The sequence below is a fragment of the Oncorhynchus mykiss genome, chromosome 15 (genome assembly GCF_013265735.2).
Source record: "Oncorhynchus mykiss isolate Arlee chromosome 15, USDA_OmykA_1.1, whole genome shotgun sequence".
NCBI lineage: Eukaryota > Metazoa > Chordata > Actinopteri > Salmoniformes > Salmonidae > Oncorhynchus > Oncorhynchus mykiss.
Window position 1 is genome coordinate 19557505 of NC_048579.1, and position 25113 is coordinate 19582617.

At 43.6% G+C, this 25113-nt stretch overlaps 1 protein-coding gene across 1 annotated transcript; it reads left to right on the forward strand.

Annotated features, from left to right (window-relative positions):
- Nucleotides 1-1548: 1548 nt before the first annotated feature.
- Nucleotides 1549-12020, forward strand: LOC110489743 (transmembrane protein 200C). The gene is made up of 2 exons (XM_021562599.2): nucleotides 1549-2180; nucleotides 9348-12020. Exon 2 carries the CDS (start codon nucleotides 9392-9394, stop codon nucleotides 11018-11020), a length of 1629 nt encoding a protein of 542 aa, XP_021418274.2. The 5' UTR covers nucleotides 1549-2180; nucleotides 9348-9391; the 3' UTR covers nucleotides 11021-12020.
- The last annotated feature ends 13093 nt before the right edge of the window (nucleotides 12021-25113 follow it).

Consider the following 25113-nt stretch of genomic DNA (forward strand, 5'->3'; position numbering starts at 1 on the left):
CATTACATCAGCCATCGAAACAATCATCCTGGAGATTACAAATTTGGAGGGTTTCTGTAAATATGGAGACATCTTAAAAAGGATGGATGAGATTGACCTTACATACGGTAGGGCTGCTAATCTTAGCGGGTGTGTATAGGTCCCGAGGTGAGGCTACATGTAGTCTCTGGGATACAGAGAGTGGATGGGTGATTTTCCGTGCCACGATGCCACTGACAGTCTTTCACACTTTCTCAAGAATGCTACGATTTGATAACCGTGAGTCAAGACCTGCAAGACGAGTGAGAGACAAACTGGCGGCCATCTCCACCATCACCCAACCTCAACCTAATTGAGATGGTTTGGGATGAGTCCGGACCACAGAGTGAAGGAAAACAGCCAGCTCAGCACTTAGTTTTGAGGTTATGCTCAGGTAAAACAATTTGGCTAATCTATACTTCCAAGTCCAATTCTTGAAGATCAAGGGGTATAACATTTATTGGAATGACTGGAATTCTGATAGACTTTGTTAAACAGCCATCACTAACATAGAGAGGCTGCTGCCAACATACAGGCTCAAATCTCTGGCCACTTTATTAAATGGACCTTATAAAAGGTATCACAAGTCACTTTAAATAACGCCACTTTAATAATGTTTACATATCCTACATTACTCATCTCATATGTATGGACTGTTCTATACCATCTACTGCATCTTGCTTATGCCGCAAAGCCATCACTCATCCATATATTTATTCATCCCTTACATTTGTGTGTATAAGGTAGTTGTTGTGAATTTGTTAGATTACTTGTTAGATATTACTGCATTGTGGAACTAGAAGCACAAGCATTTCGCTACACTCGCATTAACTCTGCTAACCATTAGTATGTGACCAATAAAATTTGATTCTATTTTTTTATGTAAAGATATAACTGAATTGTATTATTATATGTAGTAGAAAGCGATGGGTTAGAAGAAGCCTACATATCCAAACACTAAAGTAAAATTGAACATCCATATATGGCCTGCTATGTAAACTTTAACATTGATTTATCCTGCAATAGATGGCATTCCAATTGGTAACATACATTTTTTTTCTTTCTAATGCTTAATAAGGATACAATAATCTAAAAAGTAACTGAATGTAATCAGATTACGTTACTGAGTTTCAGTAATCCAAAAGATACTTTACTGATTACAATTTTGAACAGGTAACTAGTAACTGTAACAGATTACATTTAGAAAGTAACCTACTGGTACAGCAGTAGCTAGTAGCTGTAGGTAAACTTGTTACTGATACGCCTAACATCTCCGGCGCAATTGATCGGTTGGATGTACTTGCTCCACCTGCAGAAATAATCTCTTATCAAAATGCGTACTCATCTTCCCCAGAATCAGTTTGAGAATTAAAAGAAAATTGTGCAATGCATATTTCGATTTGGCCTCTGTTATTGGTAAACCACTAGCCATTCTTCACATATATAACTAGATTCCGCAACCCCCCGCAATTTTGGAACCTAGGTGATGCGGTTCCATGTGGTGAAGATGCAGATAGAAAGCTCTGTAAAGATGTTTCTGAGTGCGCCAGGTGCTTTGCGCAGGTCATTTGCAGACACTAACACAAGTCCATCGTTCCTACTTCTAGCCAAAAACGTTGGAGAGGTCTCACCACACGCGTTCTGGACGTTAGCAGCAGCACAACGCTTCAGATCCAAACATGGATGGGGAGTGTTCGTTACCGAGAGGATAGTTAAGAAGGCAATTATTCAAATCCTGCAGCAATTTCAGTCGATGGCTGCTGTGGTGGTATCATAGCAACAACACCCAATAATTAGAAAAATATTAACAATAGCCCCGTATCACCCGCTGCCTGCCAGCACAAAACTCTCCATTACAAACTCGGCGCGCTGCTCTCTGACAAGACACTCCCTGGAGAGGAGCGCGGGTGAGCCGGATAAAAAGGATAGTATTTTTCTCCCAGACGCAGGTTGACTTGGAAAGGCTTAAGCCTCGATGAAAACTACATCGCCGAGTGACTGTGACTGGATCCTCTTGCTAAAGAAGATCGCCAGATCCTTTGCAAGAATGGAATTACATGGAATAAACGAAGTTTCCTTTTACGACATGAGATATCCGCGCCCGGGAATCGAAACTTTCTTTCAGGGTTTTTAATATGTGGTTGCATTGCCTGTCTTCTATGGTAAGCTTACCATTATATAGGCGTTTGGATATGATACTGAAGTAGCCTACTAGTGCTAGAATAAGCGGCTCATCTGAATTTCATGTATTTTTACTGTGCTTGTTCATTATGTGTTATAGATAGCTCCTGTCACGACCGCAGGACGCCTATTGAACATTATTTCTTTGCTCCTGCTCAATTGGGAACAAACCCGTATTTCCTTCCAATTGAAGACATTCTGTTTATGTTTTATCTATCTATGTAGATTATGTCGTGGGCCTAATGCACTATATCAATATAGCCATATCTGACCATTTATATAGGCCTGTCAATAGAGCATAACATGTAATGTTATCATAACCATGAATAGCCTACTAAATATACACCAACTGCACTTATGAATCCTCAGTTTCCTGTCCTAGGACTGGATGACTGAATAATTGACAGACATCATGCATTTGGATGTGGAGTGCTGGTAAAATCACCATGCGCATCTGTTATCATGACATGAGCTTGCCTTCCATACTTGGAAATCCACAAGCCTTACTGACTGTCCTCATAATGTGTTATATACTGAATAGTTGTTATACTCGGCTACAGTAGGCATACTATTCTTTGATTAGTTCAAAGTTAAACTCATTTGTAGCGTCAAGTGAACATTGTTTAATGGCACTGTAGGTGCGTTTCACATCAAAGTCTGTGGCATGGTCATAGATATTCTCACATGACTGGCTGCTTTGTCTGGTTGCCTCGCCATTGGCACCCCAGTGTTCCTCTTGACTCAAATTGTTATTATCATCATCATCTGTGTGTATGTGTGTGTGTGTTGTCGTGCATCTGCAAGTGTATATGTCTTAGCATGCCTCTCGTGTGTGTGTGTGTGTGTGTGTGTGTGTGTGTGTGAGCGTTTGACAGGGTTCGGTGGTTCACTATACATTGTGACTGAGTGTGATTGAAAGAGGGAATATTCATGTAATCAGAACCCCACTTTTGTTACCAGCAATTTGGAGATCAGTTACCAAGTGAGCAAACTAAACCCGTGTCATTATTAGGCTAATTATGTAATCAATTATTAAAATGTGAAGATATACTCAGGTTCTTTGTAAAGTGCATCAATTATGTTTGGAAATTGTCTCTTGAACATAAACAATAGGATTAAGATTGTTTGGGGAAAACAGCTGACATTGAAATCCTCTAATCATATAGCAAATAGAATTCTGATGAAGTAGACAATTGTGTTTGGCCATTGCCTAAGGGAACATAGGCAAACATTATGAAAATCCCTCAGATAAACAGACACAGACTCCTCAGAAACAACATTCCTGCTATTCCCCAACACAGTTTGAGATACACCTTCCCAGCACAACATGTCCCACCCCACGGGTAAACTAACCTGGCCATAGGACTCCTGTACAACCCCAGGGCATGTTTAGCACCATGACCTCATGCATGTGCAATAGAGGTGGTTTGGTGACCTTAGTAAGTTTTCCTTAGACGAGTTGCTCTGGGTCAGAGAGGATCTCCCTGCGGAGAGACAATGGCTAGGCTTCGGCTCAGCAGGCTAATGTGCTTTTCTGGCAAGCAAGACACCTGGGTTCAAACCCTGTCATTCACACAAGCATTAGAGCCCAGTAGAGTCCAGTTATAGCAATGGAGAGTGTTTAGAGGCTCTGTGAGGTTGGACAGAGCTATGGACCTGGTGAATTTACTGCAAAGAAGTAAATGGTGATGAATGTGGATGTTTATAGGATACAGGTACAGTAGTCAAGTCTCTGTGTTTGACAGAGGGGGATGAGACCACAGAGATAAATACAGTATAGTGTATCCAACTCTATTGGTGAGACATGGTGAAAAGACTGATGCAGTGCAGTAGAAAAGCTGAGGACTGTTGAGGTATGTTTCAAGTTATGTTGCTATTTATGGAGAGATGGGCGATAAGATGAGCGTTGGTGGCGGGTATATCTATCTATGAAGAGGAGAGTTTGGAGGTGTGGGAGTAGTAGATATTAATAGCAGAACTTAAATAACCAATATGCTGTATATAACCAACATGATGAAGGCTCCCAAGGAGCGCTGGAGGGACTGGTAGAGAATAGTGCCTCACAGGAGGTCGGCAGAATCAAAGGACCAACTCAATTGTGCGAAGGTACACCTTTGCTATTTCCTCAACACCAAAATGTCACCTGACTTTTACTTTTAGCCTGTTAAGTTTCCCTGTGTCACTGGAATTTCAACACATCAGGTGTCCATTTCTGAGATCATAATGTACGTCATGTGTTTACTATTCACCCTTGTTTATATACCAGGAGAATGGAGGAGAGATCAACCGTGTTATGATGCAGGTTGTATAGTTTTTGTCGATGTTTATGATGGATAGATGTAATCAAAGATGACTACAGTCTCTGTTTGCCTTTACAGCACTGACATGCTTGGAATTTCAGTATTTTACTTCTCATTAAGCCTAGAATAAATCCCTCATCAGTGTGTGTGTGCATGAGTGCTTTTGTGGTTGTGTGTGTACAGTGCGTGTGTGTGCATGACCTTGTACTTGTGTGTGTGTGCGTGCCAGCGCTCATGTGTTTAATGATCTCAGACATCATTTGACACAGGAGTTAAGGAGATCAATAGAATAGCGGGCGAAAACATCAGCACATCAACGTTTCAATGCCAGCAGCCTTCGATCCAATCCTGCATCCTTATGATGCATAGCTTTGAGGGAAATTGCACAGTGTGCTTGTTTGAGATTAGATTTACGAACTCTATTTGATCTCACATGTCATTCCTACATGACAGTTTAAATGTATCTCATTCTCCCACTGCGACGCTGAGGTTACAGATCAGTTTGCAGTTCAAAGGTTCATTCAACGATCCATAAATGCCTTATTGACTTCACAGAAGGTTGACAATACAACCCTGTCATGCTTCAGTTCCTCAATAAATGTATTTACTGTCCAGAGTGCATGTCATATTATTTATCTATTTGGTACATCTCTTGTAATTTACAATTCATTTAATCAGGAATTTCAGGAATCGATTTGTCTCTGCCTGACTCATTGGCTATTGATGGATTGCCGTGCTATATGAATTATAGTGCGATTTTATTCCTGCCAATATATTTATTCCCTGGTATTCAACTGAATTACTGTCTTCACAGAAAAATGACCGGTATGCCTTTTGTCGGAGGATGGCGAGATGATGTAAAGAACATGGGTTCTCTGTCAGGGAGGAGAAGAATGTTCTGAGACCAGTGCCAGTAGCGGTTTGTTTTTACATATGCTTAGAGGCCCATTATCAGCAACCACCACTCCTGTGTTCCAATGGCACGTTGTGTAAACTAATCCGAGTTTATCATTTTAAAAGGCTAATTGATCATTATAAAACCCTTTTGCAATTATTTTAGCACAGCTGAAAACTGTTGTTCTGATTAACGAAGCAATAAAACTGTCCTTCTTTAGACTAGTTGAGTATCTAGAGCATCAGCATTTGTGGGTTCGATTACAGGCTCAAAATAGCCAGAAACAAAGACCTTTCTTCTGAAACTCGTCAGTCTATTCTTGTTCTGAGAAATTAAGGCTATTCCATGCAAGAAATTGCCAAGAAACTGAAGACAGAAAAGTGATGACAGGTTACATCACCTCTGTCTACAGATTGACACAGTCCCCAACTTGAACACATTGCTTTAGCTACACCCATAGGTGCCAGACAATAGTTGCTGACCCACGTACCCCCTACAAAGCGTGCCTTCAAGCTTATATTTTCTCCATGGGAGAGATGTACGCTTGCACTCTCATAAAAAATGGTTCCAAAAGGGTTCTTCATCTGTCCCCATAGGACACCCCTTTTTGGTTCCAGGTAGAAATGTTTTGGGTTCCATATAGAACCCGCTGTGGAAAGGGTTCTACATGGAACCCAAAACAGTTCTATCTGAAACCAAAAGTGTTCTACCTGGAACCAACAAGGATTCTTCAAAGGGTTATCCTATGGGGACAGCCAAAGAACCCTTTTAGTTTCTAGCATCTTTTTCTCTAAGAGTGTTTATGCAGCTCAGGCAACAATGGTTTAATGAGACCTGTAACTGGACACATTTGTCATCACAAATGAAGAATTATAGTTGCAATATACAACTAGGAGGCTATTCCCACCAAATGTCAGCACTGTGTGTTCTCTCGCTCCCTGCTGATTTACAACTGGGAGATATTTAATGTTATGGCTACTCCAGACTCCTTTTCAGCTCATTTATCACCTGATTTACTTAACAAAAGGCACATCTCAATAAGTGGTACAAGTATCCTCATGACATGGCACAAGTGTGGGGGTGGGCCTTTCCTCTTTCGTTCTCTATTGTTCCTCAAGCAAGGGTGGAGACAGATGGCATCGCAAATTCCCATCAGACCAACTCCTTGAAGTTTGATAATATACACTAATAATATACAGTAATTCACTGTTAATAGCACCAATCTGATCAAATTCACAGGAGAGTTCCTTGTCCTCATCATTTGTGAGCTGACAAAAAATGTCTGGTAGTGAAGTGAGAAAAAAAAAACAGATGAGTTTTTTTCAATGCTAATATTGAAGTGATCACATTAACCTAAATGAGCTAGCCTACATACAGCTAGCCATTTTAATTGGACTGGCCTCCTGTGACCAAGGGTTAATACAAAAAGGCCAACACAAACACAAACACTCCCGAGCCTCCCTGAAGGCGTTAGCTACTAGCTAGCTTCTTCACTCCTCCATTTTGTTAGTCGCTACTCGCTGTGTTGATAAGCCTCAGCTGGGTCTAGGATGCCGCGTGCAGGGGTATAGCCCTGAAAGCGCTCCTGTGGGCCCAGCAGCCATTTGATTTGTCCCTTTGAATTAGCTCCGACACCAGGTGCTTCTTTCTGCTCCATCTGTTTGCCAGCAAGGGGAGAATTAAAAGAGGCTTATTTTTCATCCAGAAGCATGTTTTTTTTATTAGCGAGCTAAAGGGCTGTGTCCTCTAATTTAATTTCTGTTGAGCGTGTGAGTTTTTTGGGGGGGATAAAAGTGTGAGTCTTTTTGATTGAAGTACACTTTCAAAATGGTCATATTTCAGGGATGTGTTGTGTTCTTTCTCTCACTACTTTGATAAGAGGGTTCATTTATAATAAAGTATGTGCAATCAACATCGTTTGTTTTGCACACAGGGGTGTAATGCATCATTTAATTATTTATTTATTTATGATTGACTGATTGGACTTGGTATTCACCCTTACATCGTGGTTTGTTTCAGAGGGACTATTGGAACTAATTACCATTAGACTGAAGCCATTATACCCATGTGTTGATTGGTAACCATCAATAATCAGCTGTGTCTGTGAGCTAATGAAACACCTTCAGGCAGAGCGAGGTGTGAGTTCCTCTGGATCACACTGTTATCGTCTCCTTCTCTCATTAGCATTATTCATCCTGTGGTTGCTGACTGTTTCACGCCACCAGAGAGTCACTCGCTCCAGCTGGGAACTGCAGTGTGCACCAATCTCCATGCATCTACATTAACCTTTGTATGATTAGAACTCCTGTGGACAAGATTTAGGTCTTGGATTATATATTTGAATATGCCCTCCTGAGGTGGTCGATGTGCCTATGTTATGGAGAATCATATTTTTACTGGCTCTTCACAGTAGTCAGTGGAGTAGTCAGAGAAAGGAGAGCATTTCCATGGCAAATCTCCACAGATGGCGAAGATCTTTGTATCAAAGCATAAGTGTGACGTGTCCAAGGTAGACTAGGTCAGCTGAGACAGCAGCAGTCTTGTGAGAGTGTTACTCCTCTCTGGTTGAGGTGAGGAGGCCTGTATGGGGAGCTTCAATTTCTTTGGCTCTGCTTGGCTTCTTCAAGGTGGTGCATTTAGCTCGCTGTATGTGCACCATCACCAGTTGCACAATAACATCAAAAGAAGCTCAATTGGGCCAGAATACCGCCATGTCTGGTAACACTGACTGCTCACATCAACACACTTTTTAGACCACATTTTCAGGCACATTGATTTTCACTGGATGCTTTTAAACATCTCCTTTTAGTTTCGTTATCTGCCTTTAGCTCAAGGGGATAGCTCAGTGGTATATTTCTCCACTCATTGTATAGGTATTGGCATTGCTGTTGGTTTCACTATTGATAGTGATGGTGTACCTAATTCAAAGTTTTAGAGCTTTTCCGGCCCAATGATTTATCACCCAACTGCAGGCATCCCCCAAGGTTTAGTCTCAAATCCGTTCCTGATGTGCCGGGCATAGCAAGAGCCAGTAAGCACACTACACACACAGTGTAGGCTTTTAAGGGACAGCCTTCGTCCTGTATTCAGTGTTTTCTATAGGGTTCATTTTCACAATGTGCACAATGTAGTAGAGTTTCTTGATGCATTACTCTATGCAGCTGTCAACCGTAGTATTTGGTAAAGGTGGTACCTGGCGTGTAGAAACCAAAGTGGCGTGGCAGTGGACGACCAGCTGTTTTCTTTCTTCACACTCCACTTAGGCTTTATAGCCGGCGAGCAAGCAGTCGGTGAGATGTGTGTGTTGCTCTATATTTCCCTGTTGTTCTTGCAACACTGTATTGTGAAGCCACATAATGTCTGCTTATCCCACTCTGCTATGCCGCTCTGTCATTTTGGTGCATTCATCCCAGAGCGCATGTGTGTGTGTGTGTGTGTGTGTGTGTGTGTGTGTGTGTGTGCACATGCATGTGTCTCACTCCGCTCCCTGTGCTGTGGCGGAAGTCTCATCACTCCCACACGTCTGGATCTGTCACCCAGTGAGCAAGTGCCTCCGGAAAACAGGCTTCACTTTGTATTGATTCTCATTGTTTTGCTCCTCCTTCATCCTGAAAGAGCTTCATTTGGCATGCATATTTCACTGGGATGATCTAAATTAGTCAGAGCATAGCGGAAGTGTTGCGCTATTGCACTGAATAGGAATGTAGTAGTTTGTGTTGGCGTTTGTTCAAGTGTCTCTTCTCTAAATGTATCACAAACTTATGACCATATCAAATTCAGCAGTGGAATAACTATTATGGACCGCTTGAGTATCATCATCAGTATTGCACATCTAGGTCTATTATCTAACCCTGTCTCTTCCTCTCCCTTTTCTCTTTCTGTCTCTATTTCTCCCCTTTCTCTGACCTTCTCTCCCTGCCTACCTCTCACTCACTTTCCCCCTCTCTCTCTAGCCTCAGGATGAGTGAGTGAGCAGTCCGTCTGCCAAGTCCCAACCATGATCGCCACCGGAGGCCTGCTGCGGATCAACAGGAGGCAGGACTCGCTGCGCTCTAAGAGCCGTGCCGAGAACAAGCGTAAGAGAAAAGCCAAGAAGAAGCGGAAGAATGAGGTGGTGGTGGTCAAGGGCAAGCTGAATCTCTGCTCCATCTCGGGGGTGGTGGCGGCTATTGGGATTCTAATCCTACTGGTGGGCATTGCCATGGCCATACTGGGTTACTGGCCCAGGGAGAGCCCACTGTATCCGGATCCGCCCAAAATCCAGATAATTTACAACAAAAAGGAGGAGTCAGGGCTGACAGGCAACTGGACGAACAACGCGAAGGACGGATTTCACTTGGATGGGGATTTGGTCAGTAACAATCGTTCCAACGGCACAGGTTTAGAGCAGCCGTCTATGGGCTTCCTGGCTGAGTTCTTGGATAAGTACCTGTACTCGGACAAGTTGAAGGTGTTCGGTCCCCTCATCATGGGCATTGGCATCTTCCTGTTTATCTGCGCCAATGCGGTACTGCATGAGAACCGCGATAAGAAGACCAAAATCATCAACCTGAGGGACATCTACTCCACTGTCATTGACATCCACAGCTTGCGGACTAAGGAGAACATGCCGCTCAATGGCTTTGTGAACTACATGCAGTCCAAAGGGGTGGAGGGCAAACCTAGCGCTGCATATACCGCCGCCCTACTAGCCAAAGGCACTTGGCCATCGGGAGGTTCGCCGGACGAGGGCAGCCTGGGCCCCTCCAGATGCCACTCCCTGACTAGGTCAAGGGTGTCATCTCTAGAGAGGCAGACGTTCACCGACACAGTCTACACTATCTCCAGACACAGCGGGGCCGGCCAGCAGAGCAGCCCGATTTCCATCCCCAAACGGTGGGAGACCCGGACAATAGTGGCCTCCTCGGTCAACGCCTTCACTCTCCCCATGACCAAACCCAACTATCGGGCCAACCAGCATCAGCGCAGGCCTTCAGCCAAAGCAGAGGCAGGGAGGAGCAGGGCTGCCCTGTGTGACTCTGGCGAAGAAGACGAAGCCTGGGTTGGGTACGGTGTTCCAGAAACCACCACCCAGGCAAATGTGGAGACTTTGCAGACGGCTATGCTCCTGCCTCAGGACTCTGTGGAGGTGTACAAGAGCAGTGGTAGCCTCCAGGGGGCGCTTCAGGGCTCCCAGATCCAGCTGCTCCCCTCGTCCCCCACTGGCCCCAGGGTGATGGGTTCCCACTTGTCCCTCAGCGCCCTGACGGACTACTCCAGGTCCATTGACCTGGGCATCACTCCATCCACCCCCACCGAGTGGAAGGTGGAACGGTCCCGGCGACTCAGCTGCCCTCGTTTAGAGGTACCGGGAGGCGGTGGGTACATCAAACTGGGCGGCCTGGGGGGGGAGTCCTTTGAGTCAAGGGAGTCATGTGAGGTGACCGCCTTCAGCCGAGTGACCTCAGAGGAGGGTCTGGCTAAGAGTCAGAGGGAAGGAGGAGTAGCCAATGACCAGGAGGAGAGCAGCCCCGGGGAACGGCAGGACAGGTGCTCAAGGCGATACTCCAACAAAGAGAAACTTCTCATGATCTCTCAGTCAGACTCCGTTTTGGACGATGAGGAAGTGGATAGCACAGAGATATGATTGGACAATTACTGATTGGTGGATTGAGTTTATTTGGAAAAAAAATGGGCACATGATATCTCGCAGTTGGTTGAAGACACTTGACAACAGTTTCATGGAATTATGACAACGACAATACTGCATAGGATCTGAGATCTAGAGGATCTTGTGGTTCGTTGCAAATGCAATTATCGATATGTGACCAAAAACTGGACATGGTCTTTGGAGGCTATGAAAACAGAAGACTGTGTGTATATAGTATTTTGTCAAGGGTTTGTTTGTGTAGGTTGGAAGCATCGCACCCAACTGAAAGAGTTTCAAAGCAAAAAGATAACATTAACCAAAAAAGGGCCCGTTTTAAAATGGTGATTGAACCGTTAGTTACTGTACCATCCACTTGATGTAATAGTTTCTCTAATTTGTAGAAATATAGTGTGTGTCTGTTCCACCTACTGTCACAACTGATACTGTAGTAGTATATTGATTGAGAGTTGCTGTCTCAACAGCATGTATTTTGTACTTTAATGTCCTTGCCGTTTTTATCAGTTTGAATTCAAACTTTAATAGCAATACATCATTGACCATCTCTGTTTGCTTGTGGGGGAAACAATGTTGGCATATTTGCCTGTGTGTCTTTTAAATTCTCTGAGTAAGGCTTGTTGGTTATTGTTTAGAACTGTCTTGCTTGTTAAGGAATCTCCTGTGTATCTTTGCTATCGCTTTTGCCTGAGCGAAATTAAAAACAACACTCTAACTAGCACAATTCACAGCTGAACACTTGTATCTCTGTACAAGTAGCCTAAGTACCTTAGCACAAGTAACCATCTGTGGAAAAAAATACTTATCAAATCAATGTTATCCTGTGCAAAAGCAGCTGGATTGTTTTTGTAGTTGGTTCTTGTTCAATAACACACCTGCAGTAAATAATTGTATTCCAATTGTTCCTGGTGCCCATGGTCAATTCAACCATCCCATGGTCGTCCTATGGCTCAATCAGTCTTCAAATAAACTTATGAAGCTGTCTCATTATCTGTACCATCTGTTATTCCGACATGTCAATCAAGTTATCAACCCAAAGGTGTGAGAACACTCTCCAAATTGAGTACTCAGCCTAGCCAAGCAGATCTTGATGTGCCAGTGTGTTAAAAAAATATTAGTTCAGCAATGTATAGCTGAGAGAGAGAGAGAGAGATGGAGAGAAATAATGGAGAGAGAGAGAGAGAGAGAAAGAAAGGGAGTGAGAGAGAGGGAGAAGGAGCAGAAGAGAGAAAAATAGGGGTGATGGAAAGCATGAGAGAGAAAGAGAGGGAGAGAGATGAGCATGAAAGAGAGCTGGGTGTAAGAACAAGTGTTTTCCTGTCAATGGGAGTAACAGAGTCCCACATTTGGTACGGAATCCTGGTTTCCATCTGTTCATGGGGAGAAGGAGCTTTATATAAAATAAAATACAATTTTATTGGTCACATACACATGGTTAGCAGATGTTATTGCGAGTGTAGCGAAATGCTTATGCTTCTAGATCCGACAGTGCAGCAGTATCTAACAGGTCATATCTAATAATTCCACAACAAAATCTAATACACACAATCTAGTAAAGGAACGGGATGAGAATATATAAGTATAAAATATATGGATGAGCAGTGACAGAGAGGCTAAGATGCAATAGATAGTAAATAATAGATAGTGAAGGATACAGTATATACATATGAGTTGGTAATGCAAAATACGTAAACATTCTTAAAGTGGAATTATTAAAGTGACTAGTGTTCCATATATTAAAGTGGCCAATAATATCAAGTCTGTAGGTAGGCAGCCGCCTCTGTGCTACTGGTGGCTGTTTAACAATCTGATGAGATAGAAGCTGTTTTTCAATCTCTCTGTCCCAGCTTTGATGCACATGTACTGACCTCGCCTTCTGGAAGGAAGCGGGGTGAACAGGTAGTGGCTCGGGTGGTTATTGTCCTTGATTATATTTTTTACCTTCCTGTGACATCAGGTGTTGTAGGTGTCCTGGAGGGCAGGTAGTTAGGCCCCGGTGATGCGTTGTGAAGACCGCAACACCCTCTGGAGAGCCCTGCGGTTGTGGGTGGTGCAGTTGCCATACCAGGCGGTGATACAGACCGACAGGATGCTCTCAATTGTGCACCTGTAAAAGTTAGTGAGGGTTTTCGGTGACAAGTCAAATGTTTTCAGCCTCCTGAGGTTTAGGAGGCTTTGTTACACCTTCTTCACCACACTGTCTGTGTGCTTGGACCATTTCAGTTTGTCAGTGATATGTACGCCGAGGAACTTAATACTTTCCACCTTCTCCACTGCTGTCCTATCGATGTGGATAGGGGGGTGCTCCCTTTGCTGTTTCCTGAAGTCCACGATCATCTCTTTTGTTTTGCTGACATTGAGTGAGAGGTTATTTTCCTGACACCACACTCCCAGGGCCCTCACCTCCTCCCTGTAGGCTGTCTCGTCATTGTTGGTTATCAAGTCTACAACTGTAGTGTCGTCTACAAACTTGATGATTGAGTTGCAGGCATGCATGGCCATGCAGTCATGGGTGAACAGGTAGTACAGGAGAGGGCTGAGAACGCACCCTTGTGGGGCCCCAGTGTTGAGGATCAGCGGAGTGGAGATGTTTCCTCCCTTCACTACCTGGGGGCGGCCAGTTGCACAGGGCGGGGTCGAGACCCAGGGTCTCAAGCATCAATGAATGAGTTTGGAGGGTACTATGGTGTTGAATGCTGAGCTGTAGTCGATGAACAGCATTCTTACATAGGTATTCCTCTTGTCCAGATGGGATAGGGCAGTGTGCAGTATGATGGCGATTGTATCGTCTGTGGACCTATTGGGTCAAATTGGAGTGGTTCAAGGGTAGGGTAGGGTGGAGGTGATATGATCCTTGACCAGTCTCTCAAAGCACTTCATGACGACAGAAGTCAGTGCTACGGGGCGATAGTCAGTTACCTTAGATTTCTTGGGAACAGGAACAATGGTGGCCATCTTGAAGCATGTGGGGACAGCAGACTGGGATAGTGATTGATCGAATCTGTCCGTAAACACACCAGCCAGCTGGTCTAGGGATGCCGTCTGGGCCAGCAGCCTTGCGAGGGTTAACGTTTAAATATTTTACTCACGTCTACCATGGAGAAGGAGAACCCGCAATCTTTGGTAGCGGGCCGTATTGGTGGCACTGTATCGTCCTCAAAGCGCAAAAATAAGTTGTTTAGTTTATCTTGGAGCAAGACGTCGATGTCCGAGACAGGGCTGGTTTTCTTTTTGTAATCCATGATTGTCTGAGGGCCTGCCACATACGTCTCGTGTTTGAGCCGTTGAATTGCGACTCCACTTTGTCTCTATACTGACGCTTTGCTAGTTTGATTGCCTTATGGAGGGAATAACTACACTGTTTGTATTCGGTCATGTTTCCAGTTGCCTTGCCATGATTAAATGCGATGGTACGTGCTTTCAGTTTTGCGCAAATGCTGCCATCAATCCACAGTTTCTGGTTAGGGAAGGTTTTAATAGTCACAGTGGGTACAACATCTCCTATATACTTCCTTATAAACTCGCTCACCGAGTCAGCGTATACGTCAATATTATTGTCTGTGGCTACCCGGAACATATCCCAGTTCATGTGATCGAAGCAATCTTGAAGCGTGGAATCCGATTGGTCAGACCAGCGTTGGATAGACCTAAGGAGGGGAGCAACAAGATGGAGTCATGGTCAGATTTGCCAAAAGGAGGGTGGGGGAGGGCCTTGCAGTGTGTTACTTGCTTGTGTACTGCAATCGTTATGCTGATAGAATTTAGGTAGCCTTGTTCTCAGATTAGCTTTGTTCAAATCCCCAGCTACAATAATTGCAGCCTCAGGATATATGGTTTCCAGTTTGCATAAAGTCCAGTGAAGTTGATGGCCGTCTTGGTATCTGCTTGCAGGGGGATAAACATAGCTGTTACGATAACCGAGGAGTGTTATCTGAGGAGATAATACGGTCGGCCTTTGATAGTGAGGAATTCTAGGTCAGGTGAACAAAAGGACTTGGGTTCTTATTTGTTGTTACAATTACACCATGAGTCGTTAATCATGAAACATACACCCCCGCCCTTCTTCTTACCAGAGAGATGTTTGTTCCTGTCGGCGCGGTGCACTGAAAATCCCGTTGGCTATACGGATTTCGACAGGATGTCCCCAGCTAGCCATGTCTCCGTGAAACAGAGTATGTTACAATCTCGTATATCTCTTTGGAATGCTACTCTTGCCCTAATTTCGTTGACTTTGTTAACAAGGGACTGGACATTAGCGAGTAATATACTCGGAAGCGGTGAGTGGCGTGCGTGCATCCGAAGCCTCACTAGAAGACCGCTCCGGCACCCTCTCCCCCAACGGCGTTGTTTTGGGTAGCCTCTGGAATCAGTTCAAATGCCCAAGTCCGCTTTGGGAAAGTCGTATTCCTGTTCGTAGTGCTGGTTGTGCTGGTAAATTGACGTCTCTCTGATATCCAAAAGTTCTTCCTGGCTGTATGTAATAACACTTAAGGTTTTCTGGGCTAACAATGTAAGAAATAATACATAAAAATACAAAATACTGCAGTTTCCTAAGAACTCGAAGCGAAGCTGCCATCTCTCGGTGCCAGCGTGCATACAATTACAAGCAAAACAATTCCCCACATTTTAGTGCCAATCCCCAAGCTGTCAGGCGTCTTATGTAAATGTGACTGGCCGCTCTGATTGATTATTATGGAATGAATCGAACCTTTCTGTGGATAGGACACCGCGTGTTTCTCCACTGTATTCGTTTGAAGGCCTTTGAAGTGTGTACTCTTTGAACATGTATGTATTTATTTTAGTTCTGCAGCAATCCAAGAGCAACATAAATTCAACCCTAAAACAGATTATCCACATTAAACCCATTTATTCAGCTTCGTCCTTCCTCTCCCCTCCACTGCACTGCTGCTGCATTCAAACTTGACCTCTGCAGTCATTTTTTTCCCCCACCTGTCTGACCTTTCTCTCAGCCAGCCAAAGCAGATGTGTGAAAGATTTAAGGTTTTTCTCTTCTCTCACTCCCTCTCTATCCCTCTCTCTCTCTCTCTCTCTCTCTCTCTCTCTCTCTCTCACTCTCTCTCTCTCCATGACCGGCAGTGAGCTCTAAATCTTCCAACATGTCTCTCAAACCCTCCTACTCTCACTAACATATCCCAGAATGTCTAACTCTTTCTTATTCCCAATGTCATAGCAACACCTATTCCCTTTCTTATAATTCAAATTACAATGTTTTCTCATCAATGTTTAACTACTACTTCAATCAATCAATCAAATGTATGTACAGTGCATTGCGAAAGTATTCGGCCCCCTTGAACTTTGCGACCTTTTCCACATTTCAGGCTTCAAACAAAGATATAAAACTGTATTTTTTTTGTGAAGAATCAACAACAAGTGGGACACAATCATGAAGTGGAACGACATTTATTGAATATTTCAAACTTTTTTAACAAATCAAAAACTGAAAAATTGCGCGTGCAAAATTATTCAGCCCCCTTAAGTTAATACTTTGTAGCGCCACCTTTTGCTGCGATTACAGCTGTAAGTCTCTTGGGGTATGTCTCTATCAGTTTTGCACATCGAGAGACTGACATTTTTTCCCATTCCTCCTTCCAAAACAGCTCGAGCTCAGTGAGGTTGGATGGAGAGCATTTGTGAACAGCAGTTTTCAGTTCTTTCCACAGATTCTCGATTGGATTCAGGTCTGGACTTGGCCATTCTAACACCTGGATATGTTTATTTTTGAACCATTCCATTGTCTTGTTGGAAGACAAATCTCCGTCCCAGTCTCAGGTCTTTTGCAGACTCCATCAGGAGTCTGCAAAAGATTCTTCCAGAATTCTTCCAGAATGGTCCTGTATTTGGCTCCATCCATCTTCCCATCAATTTTAACCATCTTCCCTGTCCCTGCTGAAGAAAAGCAGATGATGCTGCCACCACCATGTTTGACAGTGGGGATGGTGTGTTCAGCTGTGTTGCTTTTACGCCAAACATAACGTTTTGCATTGTTGCCAAAAAGTTCAATTTTGGTTTCATCTGACCAGAGCACCTTCTTCCACATGTTTGGTGTGTCTCCCAGGTGGCTTGTGGCAAACTTTAAACAACACTTTTTATGGATATCTTTAAGAAATGGCTTTCTTCTTGCCACTCTTCCATAAAGGCCAGATTTGTGCAATATACGACTGATTGTTGTCCTATGGACAGAGTCTCCCACCTCAGCTGTAGATCTCTGCAGTTCATCCAGAGTGATCATGGGCCTCTTGGCTGCATCTCTGATCAGTCTTCTCCTTGTATGAGCTGAAAGTTTAGAGGGACGGCCAGGTCTTGGTAGATTTGCAGTGGTCTGATACTCCTTCCATTTCAATATTATCGCTTGCACAGTGCTCCTTGGGATGTTTAAAGCTTGGAAAATCTTTTTGTATCCAAATCCGGCTTTAAACTTCTTCACAACAGTATCTCGGACCTGCCTGGTGTGTTCCTTGTTCTTCATGATGCTCTCTGCGCTTTTAACGGACCTCTGAGACTATCACAGTGCAGGTGCATTTATACGGAGACTTGATTACACACAGGTGGATTGTATTTATCATCATTAGTAATTTAGGTCAACATTGGATCATTCAGAGATCCTCACTGAACTTCTGGAGAGAGTTTGCTGCACTGAAAGTAAAGGGGCTGAATAATTTTGCACGCCCAATTTTTCAGTTTTTGATTTGTTAAAAAAGTTTGAAATATCCAATAAATGTCTGTGATTGTGTCCCACTTGTTGTTGATTCTTCACAAAAAAATACAGTTTTATATCTTTATGTTTGAAGCCTGAAATGTGGCAAAAGGTCGCAAAGTTCAAGGGGGCCGAATACTTTCGCAAGGCACTGTATAAAGCCCTTTTTACATCAGCAGATGTCACAAAGTGCTTATACAGAAATCCAGCCTGAAACCCCAAAGAGCAAGCAATGCAGATGTAGAAGCACAATGGATAGGAAAAACTCCCTAGAAAGGCAGGAACCTATAGGTAAAACCTAGAGACCGACCAGGCTCTGAGGGGTGGCCAGTCCTTTTCTGGCTTGGCCCGGTGGAGGCCAGTTCATTCTTTAAGATATTCAAATATCCATAGATGACCAGCAGGGTCAAATAATAATCACAGTGTTTATAGAGGGTGCAACAGGTCAACACCTCAGGAGTAAATGTCAGTTTGCTTTTCATAGCCGAACATTCAGAGATCGAGACAGCAGGTGTGGTAGAGAGAACGGGAGAGGGAGAGGGAGAGGGAGAGGGAGAGGGAGGGGAGGGAGGGAGAGGGAGAGGGAGAGGGAGAGGGAGGGGAGGGAGGGAGAGGGGGAGGGAGAGAGGGAGGTGGTGGGAGAGTGAGAGAGGGAGGGAGGGAGGAAGGGAGGGAGGGAGGGAGGGAGGGAGGGAGGGAGGGAGGGAGGGAGGGAGGGAGGGAGGGAGGGAGGGAGGGAGGGAGGGAGACGGAGGGTCAAAACAGCAGGTCCGGGACAAGGTAGCATGCCCGGAGAACCGTTCAGGGTTCCATAGTATAGTCATAGGCAAACATCAGAAACTAGATCAGCAGCACGACCAGGTGGACTGGGGACGGGGACAGCCAGGGGTTGTCAAGACAGGTAGTCCTGAGGCATGGTCCTAGGGCACAGGATGCTGCTGAGGGGAGGACGGCTCAAAATAATGGCTGGAACGGAGCGAATGAAATGGCATCAAACAGATGGAAATCATGTGTTTATGTATTTGATACTATTCCACTAATTCTGCTCTAGCTATTACCACAAGCCCGTCCTCCCCAATTAAGGAGCTACCAACCTCCTGTGTCCTAGGGCTCAGGATGCACCAAGAGGGAAGAGAGAGAGAGAGAGAGAGAGAGAGGGAGAGGGAACATACTTTAAAAGATCACACAGGACACCAGATAACAGGATAATTACACCAGATAAGACAGGATAATTACACCAGATAAGACAGGAGAATTACACCAACACCAGATAAGACAGGAGAATTACACCAGAAAAGACAGGAGAATTACACAAGATAGGACAGACTGATCCCCCCCCTCACCCGACACATAGACAATTGCAGCATAGATACTGGAGACTGAGACAGGGGGGCCGGGGGACACGGTGGCCCCGTTCGACGATATCCCCGGACAGGGCAAACCAGGCAAGATATAACCCCACTCACTTTGCCAAAGCACAGCCCCCACACCACCAGGAATTTAGTACCCTAAAACAAGGCGGAGTATAGGCCACCAAGATTTCCTCCACCGCACAAGCTTGAGGGGGAGAGGGGGGGATTCAGCCCCCGTAATAAGGTCAGAGGCAGAGCATCCCAGTGGAGAGACAGAGAGGAGCCTGCCATGCAGAGACAGCAAGGGTGGTCCGTCACTCCAGTGCCTTGCCGTTCTCCTTCGCACCCCGGGGCAGACTACACTCAATCACAGGACCTACTGAAGAGAAAAGACTTAAAGGTCGAGACAGAGTCTGCATCTCTCACATGGATCGGCAGACCATTCTATCAAAATGGAGCTCTATAGGAGAAAGCCCTGCCTCCAGCTGTTTGCTTAGAAATTCTAGGGACAATAAGGAGGCCTGCATCTTGTGACCGTAGCATACATCTAGGTATGTGTAGCAGGACCAAATTGGAGAGATAGGTAGGAGAAAGTCCATGTAATGCTTTGTAGGTTAGCAGTAAAACCTTGACATCAGCCCTAGCCTTAACAGGAAGCCAATGTAGAGAGGCTAACACTGAAGTAATATGTTTTTTAAACCTCTAATTAACAGTGTTATTGCTCAGTTGTCTTTAACGGCAGGCGGTTATATAATTGGTAAAGCCTACCATATGCAGACTACCCCACTATTCCTGCAAATTCACTTATCAAGTCTCCTGGGCACTGCTTCTCACTTGAGGTGAGTGGTTTTCCTCTATTCTTTAAGACTTTTTCAGCTGAAATGATGATTCTTTGCTCATTAAGATAATGAGCTGTAAATCCTCTTGACGATTGTCATTAAAGTGAGATTAATTACAACAACCAGAATGAAACATCACATCTCAGTGGATAGGATTAATTTTGAAGGCCAAATCCAATGCCATATATGGTATAGATCGCTGGCCATATAGGCTACTTCACAATGAAGAAATGCTTTCCTCGTGTTACATTGTACCTAAATCCTAGGCTTATTTCCACCACTTTTTTAAATCCTTGCCCTTTCCATTGCCCTGTCTACATTCAGATAAGGTACACAAACACATTTACTTCAGCTTAATGTAGGCCACACAAAGGCTAATGCTACAGGGCCAGCACTCAAGTAATCCCTACTATATTTTATTCATTAGACCTACTTTGTAATGCATTTTCCTGTCGTGAATCTCTTCGCCTGGATCTATTTGACACTGATAAAAGCGGACACATCTATCCCATGTTCAACTCGTCTCAGTACATTTGACGGGACGGAATGAGAGTATCCACAGTCACATCGTTTGTAACATCTGATCTAAACGACATCGTCATAGAGCTCCTGACATCCCGCTGACAGAAGGAATCAAGCTCCCTGCCCTTGTTGTAAACAACATCAAAAATCAGCTTGGCCCATCAATACGTAGTACACGTTTATCATCCTAACAGCCGGGCTGCAAAATAAGCCTGTGTTTAATGTTGACAGCTTGGTAAACATTTGCATCAAACTATTTAGTGTCAGTGACTCACAGAGGAAATCAAGTCGCAATATACGAAGTGTGAATATACAGTGCCTTCAGAAAGTATTCACACTTCTTGACTTTTTCCACATTTTGTTGTGTTACAGCCTGAATTTAAAATAGATTAAATTGAGATTTTGAGTCAGTGAACTACACACAATACCCCATAATGTCAAAGTGGATTTTTGAAATTCATAAAAAATGTACAGCTGAAATGTCTAGAGTCAATAAGTATTCAACCCCTTCGTTATGGAAAGCCTACTGGAAAGCCTAAGTTAATTAGTAAAAATGTGCTTAACAAATCGCATAATAAGTTGCAATGACTCATTCCGGTTAGTAGTTAACATGATTTTCGAATGAATACCCCATCTCTACCCCATACATACAATTATCTCTAAGGTCCCTCAATCGAGTAGTAGAATTTCAAAAACAGATTCCACCACAAAGACCAGGGTTTTTTTCCAATGCTTTGCAAAGAAGGGCACCTATTGGTAGAATAGAGCTGACAATGAACATCCCTTTGAGCATGGTGAGTTATTAATTACACTTTGGATGGTGTACCAATACAGTTACCAGAGAGTAAGGAAAATTATCAGGGATTTCAGCATAAGGACGATGGTGATTTTAAAACGGTTACAGAGTTTAATGGTTGTGATATGAGAAAACTGAAAATGGATAAACATTGTAGTTACTCCACAGTACTAATCCAAAGCCCCATATACCACCCACCACTGCAACCTGTATGCTCTCGTCGGCTGGCCCTCGCCACATATTCGTCGCCAGACCACTGGCTCCAAGTCATCTATAACTCTTTGCTAGGCAAAGCTACGCCTTCTCTCAGCTCACTGGTCACCATAACAACACCCACCCGTAGCACGCACTCCAGCAGGTATATCTCACTGGTCATCCCCAAAGCCAACACCACCTTTGACACCTTTCCTTCCAGTTCTCTGTTGCCAATGACTGGAACGAATTGCAAAAATCGCTGAAGTTGGAGACATATCTCCCTCACTAACTTTAAGCATCAGCTATCTGAGCAGCTTACCGATCGCTGCAGCTGAACACAGCCCATCTGTAAATAGCCCATCCAACTACCTACCTCATCCCCATATTGTTTTTATTTACTTTTTGCTCTTTTGCACACCAGTATTTTTACTTACACATCATCACTCGTGTTATTTTGCTAAATTGTCATTACTTTGCTACTATGGCCTATTTATTGCCTTACCTCCTTACTCCATTTACACACACTGTATATAGATTTTTCTATTGTGTTATTGACTGTACTTTTGTTTATCCCATGTGTAACTCCGTGTTGTTTTTTGTCGCACTGCTTTGCTTCATCTTGGCCAGGTCGCAGTTGTAAATGAGAACTTGTTCTCAACTGGCCTACCTGGTTAAATAATGGTGAAATTAAAAAATAAATAATAAATAAATGACAGAGTGAAAAGTATGAAAACAAGCCACATAAGTAATAGTGCAAAGAAAATGTCCTGAATACAAAGTGTTATGTTTGGGACAAATCCAACACAACACATCACTGTGAACCACTCTTCATATCTTTACAGCAGGGTGGTGGCTGCACCATGTTTTTTACCATAAAAATAAACGGAATACAGCTATAAGCACAGGCAGAATCCAAGAGGAAACCCTGGTTCAGTCTGCTTTCCAACAGACACTGGGAGACGAATTCACCTTTCAGCAGGACAATAGCCTAAGACACAAGGCCAAATCTACACTGGAGCTGCTTACCAAGATGACATTGAACGTTCTTGAGTGGCATAGTTACAGTTTTGACTTAAACCGTCTCGAAAATCTATGGCAAAATTTGATAATGACTGTCTAGCAACTTAGGGGCGGCAGGGTAGCCTAGTGGTTAGAGTGTTGGACTAGTAACCGAAAGGTTGCAAGTTCAAACCCCTGAGCTGACAAGGTACAAATCTGTCATTCTGCCCCTGGACAGGCAGTTAACCCACTTAGCCGTCATTGAAAGTAAGAATATGTTCTTAACTGACTTGCCTAGTTAAATAAAGATAAAAAAACAGAGCTTGAATATTTTTTGATTAATAATTGGTCAATATTGTACAATCAAGGTGTGCAAAGCTCTTAGAAACTTACCCAGAAAGATTCACAGCTGTAATCACCGCCAAAGGTGCTTCTAAAAAATATTGAATATATATATATAAAAATATATATTAAAATTGTCTTGTTGAAAAACAAATGGAAGCGCAAGCGCAAACCAGATGGGATGGTGTATCACTGCAGAATGCTGTGGTAGCCATGCTAGTTAAGTGTGCCTTGAATTGTAAATAAATCATAGACAGTTTCACCAGCAAAGCACCCCACAACCATTACACCTCCTCCTCCATGCTTCACGGTGGGAACCACACATGCGGAGATCATTCGTTCACCTACTCTGCGTCTCACAAAGACGTGGCGGTTGGAACTAAAAATCTCAAATTTGGACTCATCAGACCAAAGGACAGATTTCAACCGGTCTAATTTCCATTGCTCGTGTTTCTTGGCCCAAGCAAGTCTCTTCTTATTATTGGTGTCCTTTAGTAATGGTCTCCTTGGAACAGTTGATGTTGAGATGTGTCTGTTATTTGAACTCTGTGAAGCATTTATTTGGGCTGCAATTTCTGAGGCTGGTAACTCTAATGAACGTATCCTCTGTAGCAGAGGTAACTCTGGATCTTCCTTTCCTGTGGCGGTCCTCATGAGAGCCAGTTTCATCATAGCGCTTGATGGTTTTTGCGACTGCCCTTGAAGAAGCTTTCAAAGGTCTTGAAATGTTCCCGATTGACTGACCTTAAAGTAATGATGAAAATATTTTTTTCTTTATGTGTCATTTCATAGTCATGCCTTTTCCAGCATGACAGAGCACCTTGCCATAAGGCAAAAGTGATAACTAAGTGGCTCGGGGAACAAAACATCGATATTTTGGGTCCATGGCCAGGAACCTCCCCAGACCTTAATCCCATTGAGATCTTGTGGTCAATCCTCAAGAGGCGGTTGGACAAACAAAAACCCACAAACTCCAAGCATTGATTATGCAAGAATGGGCTGCCATCAGTCAGGATGTGGCCCAGAAGTTAATTGACAGCATGCCAGGGCAGATTGCAGAGGTCTTGAAAAAGAAGGGTCAACACTGCAAATATTGACTCGTTGCATCAAATTCATGTAATTGTCAATGAAAGCCTTTGACACTTATGAAATTCTTGTAATTATACTTCAGTATTCTATAGTAACATCTGACAAAAATGTCTAAAGACACTGAAGCAGCAAATTTTGTGGAAATTAATATTTGTGTCATTCTCAAAACTTTTGGCCACGACTGTACACTTAGAAATAAGGGGTCTAAAAGGATTTTTCAGCTGTTCCCATAGGGGATCCCTTTTTGGTTCCAGGTAAAATCCCTTTTGGGTTCCATGTAAAAACTCTCTGTGGAAAGGTTCTACATCATGGATTTGAAAAGGGTTCTTCTACCTGTAACCAAAATGGTTCTACAAGGAACCATGTCGGCGGGAAGATTTTTTGGCGTGGGGGGTGCTGTCGACCGTGAGTAATAAACCACTACCTCCGAGGCTATGCCTGGAACCTAAAAGGCTTCTTTAAAGGGTTCACCTATGGGGACAGCTGTAGATTTGTAGATTGTTGTAGATAGCATATGTTTTTCTAAGAGTGTATGTCAGATATTTCCATAGACTTAGACAACGACCTCAACAATAGCAGGAGGTCTTTGACATAAGAAGTAGGAATAGGGGCGGGGGCGGGGGGGGATCCATACATCCAAAAGATGTACAGTGGGTTTCTGCTATAACCTGAGTTGGATTATGTAACGACAGATGCTATTTATGAAGCCCAAACATCTAGCAGCATCTCCCCTAACTCTCTCTCACCATCACTTGCACATTATCGCGGCACAGCGCAATAGCTCGTATCCAAGCACTGTGCACATTACAACTTATATTATCCGCTAAAAAACAGCCGTTCACCATCCTACACATTCACTTGAATAACAACCAGTGGGCCTGGACGCCCTCCAGGTCCACAAATAGCTCCTTTGATGTATGACTCCTCGTGTTCGTCATACCCAGATTAATTTCTATACATACCACATATCAATTTGACAGTGTGTGCACGCGAAACACATGTGGACATCTAATAATGTGAGCCACATTTAGCCTAGTAATTGTGAGGAAAAGCATGAAATCTTGTAATTAACTCCTGGATGGCCATGCATTGGCTGCTGCGTTGGCTTCGATAAATAAACGCTGCTGTCTTTTTGCACCATCTAGTGGTCATTTTTTAAATGTTTTTTTTTCATGCAGCCCCTCAGGTGGGACGATACAGTACTATATACCAAAGCTGCTTTTATG

Coding starts and splice junctions, on each gene's coding strand:
- LOC110489743 (XM_021562599.2), top strand. CDS start 9,392: ATGATCGCCACCGGAGGCCTGCTGCGGATCAACAGGAGGCAGGACTCG.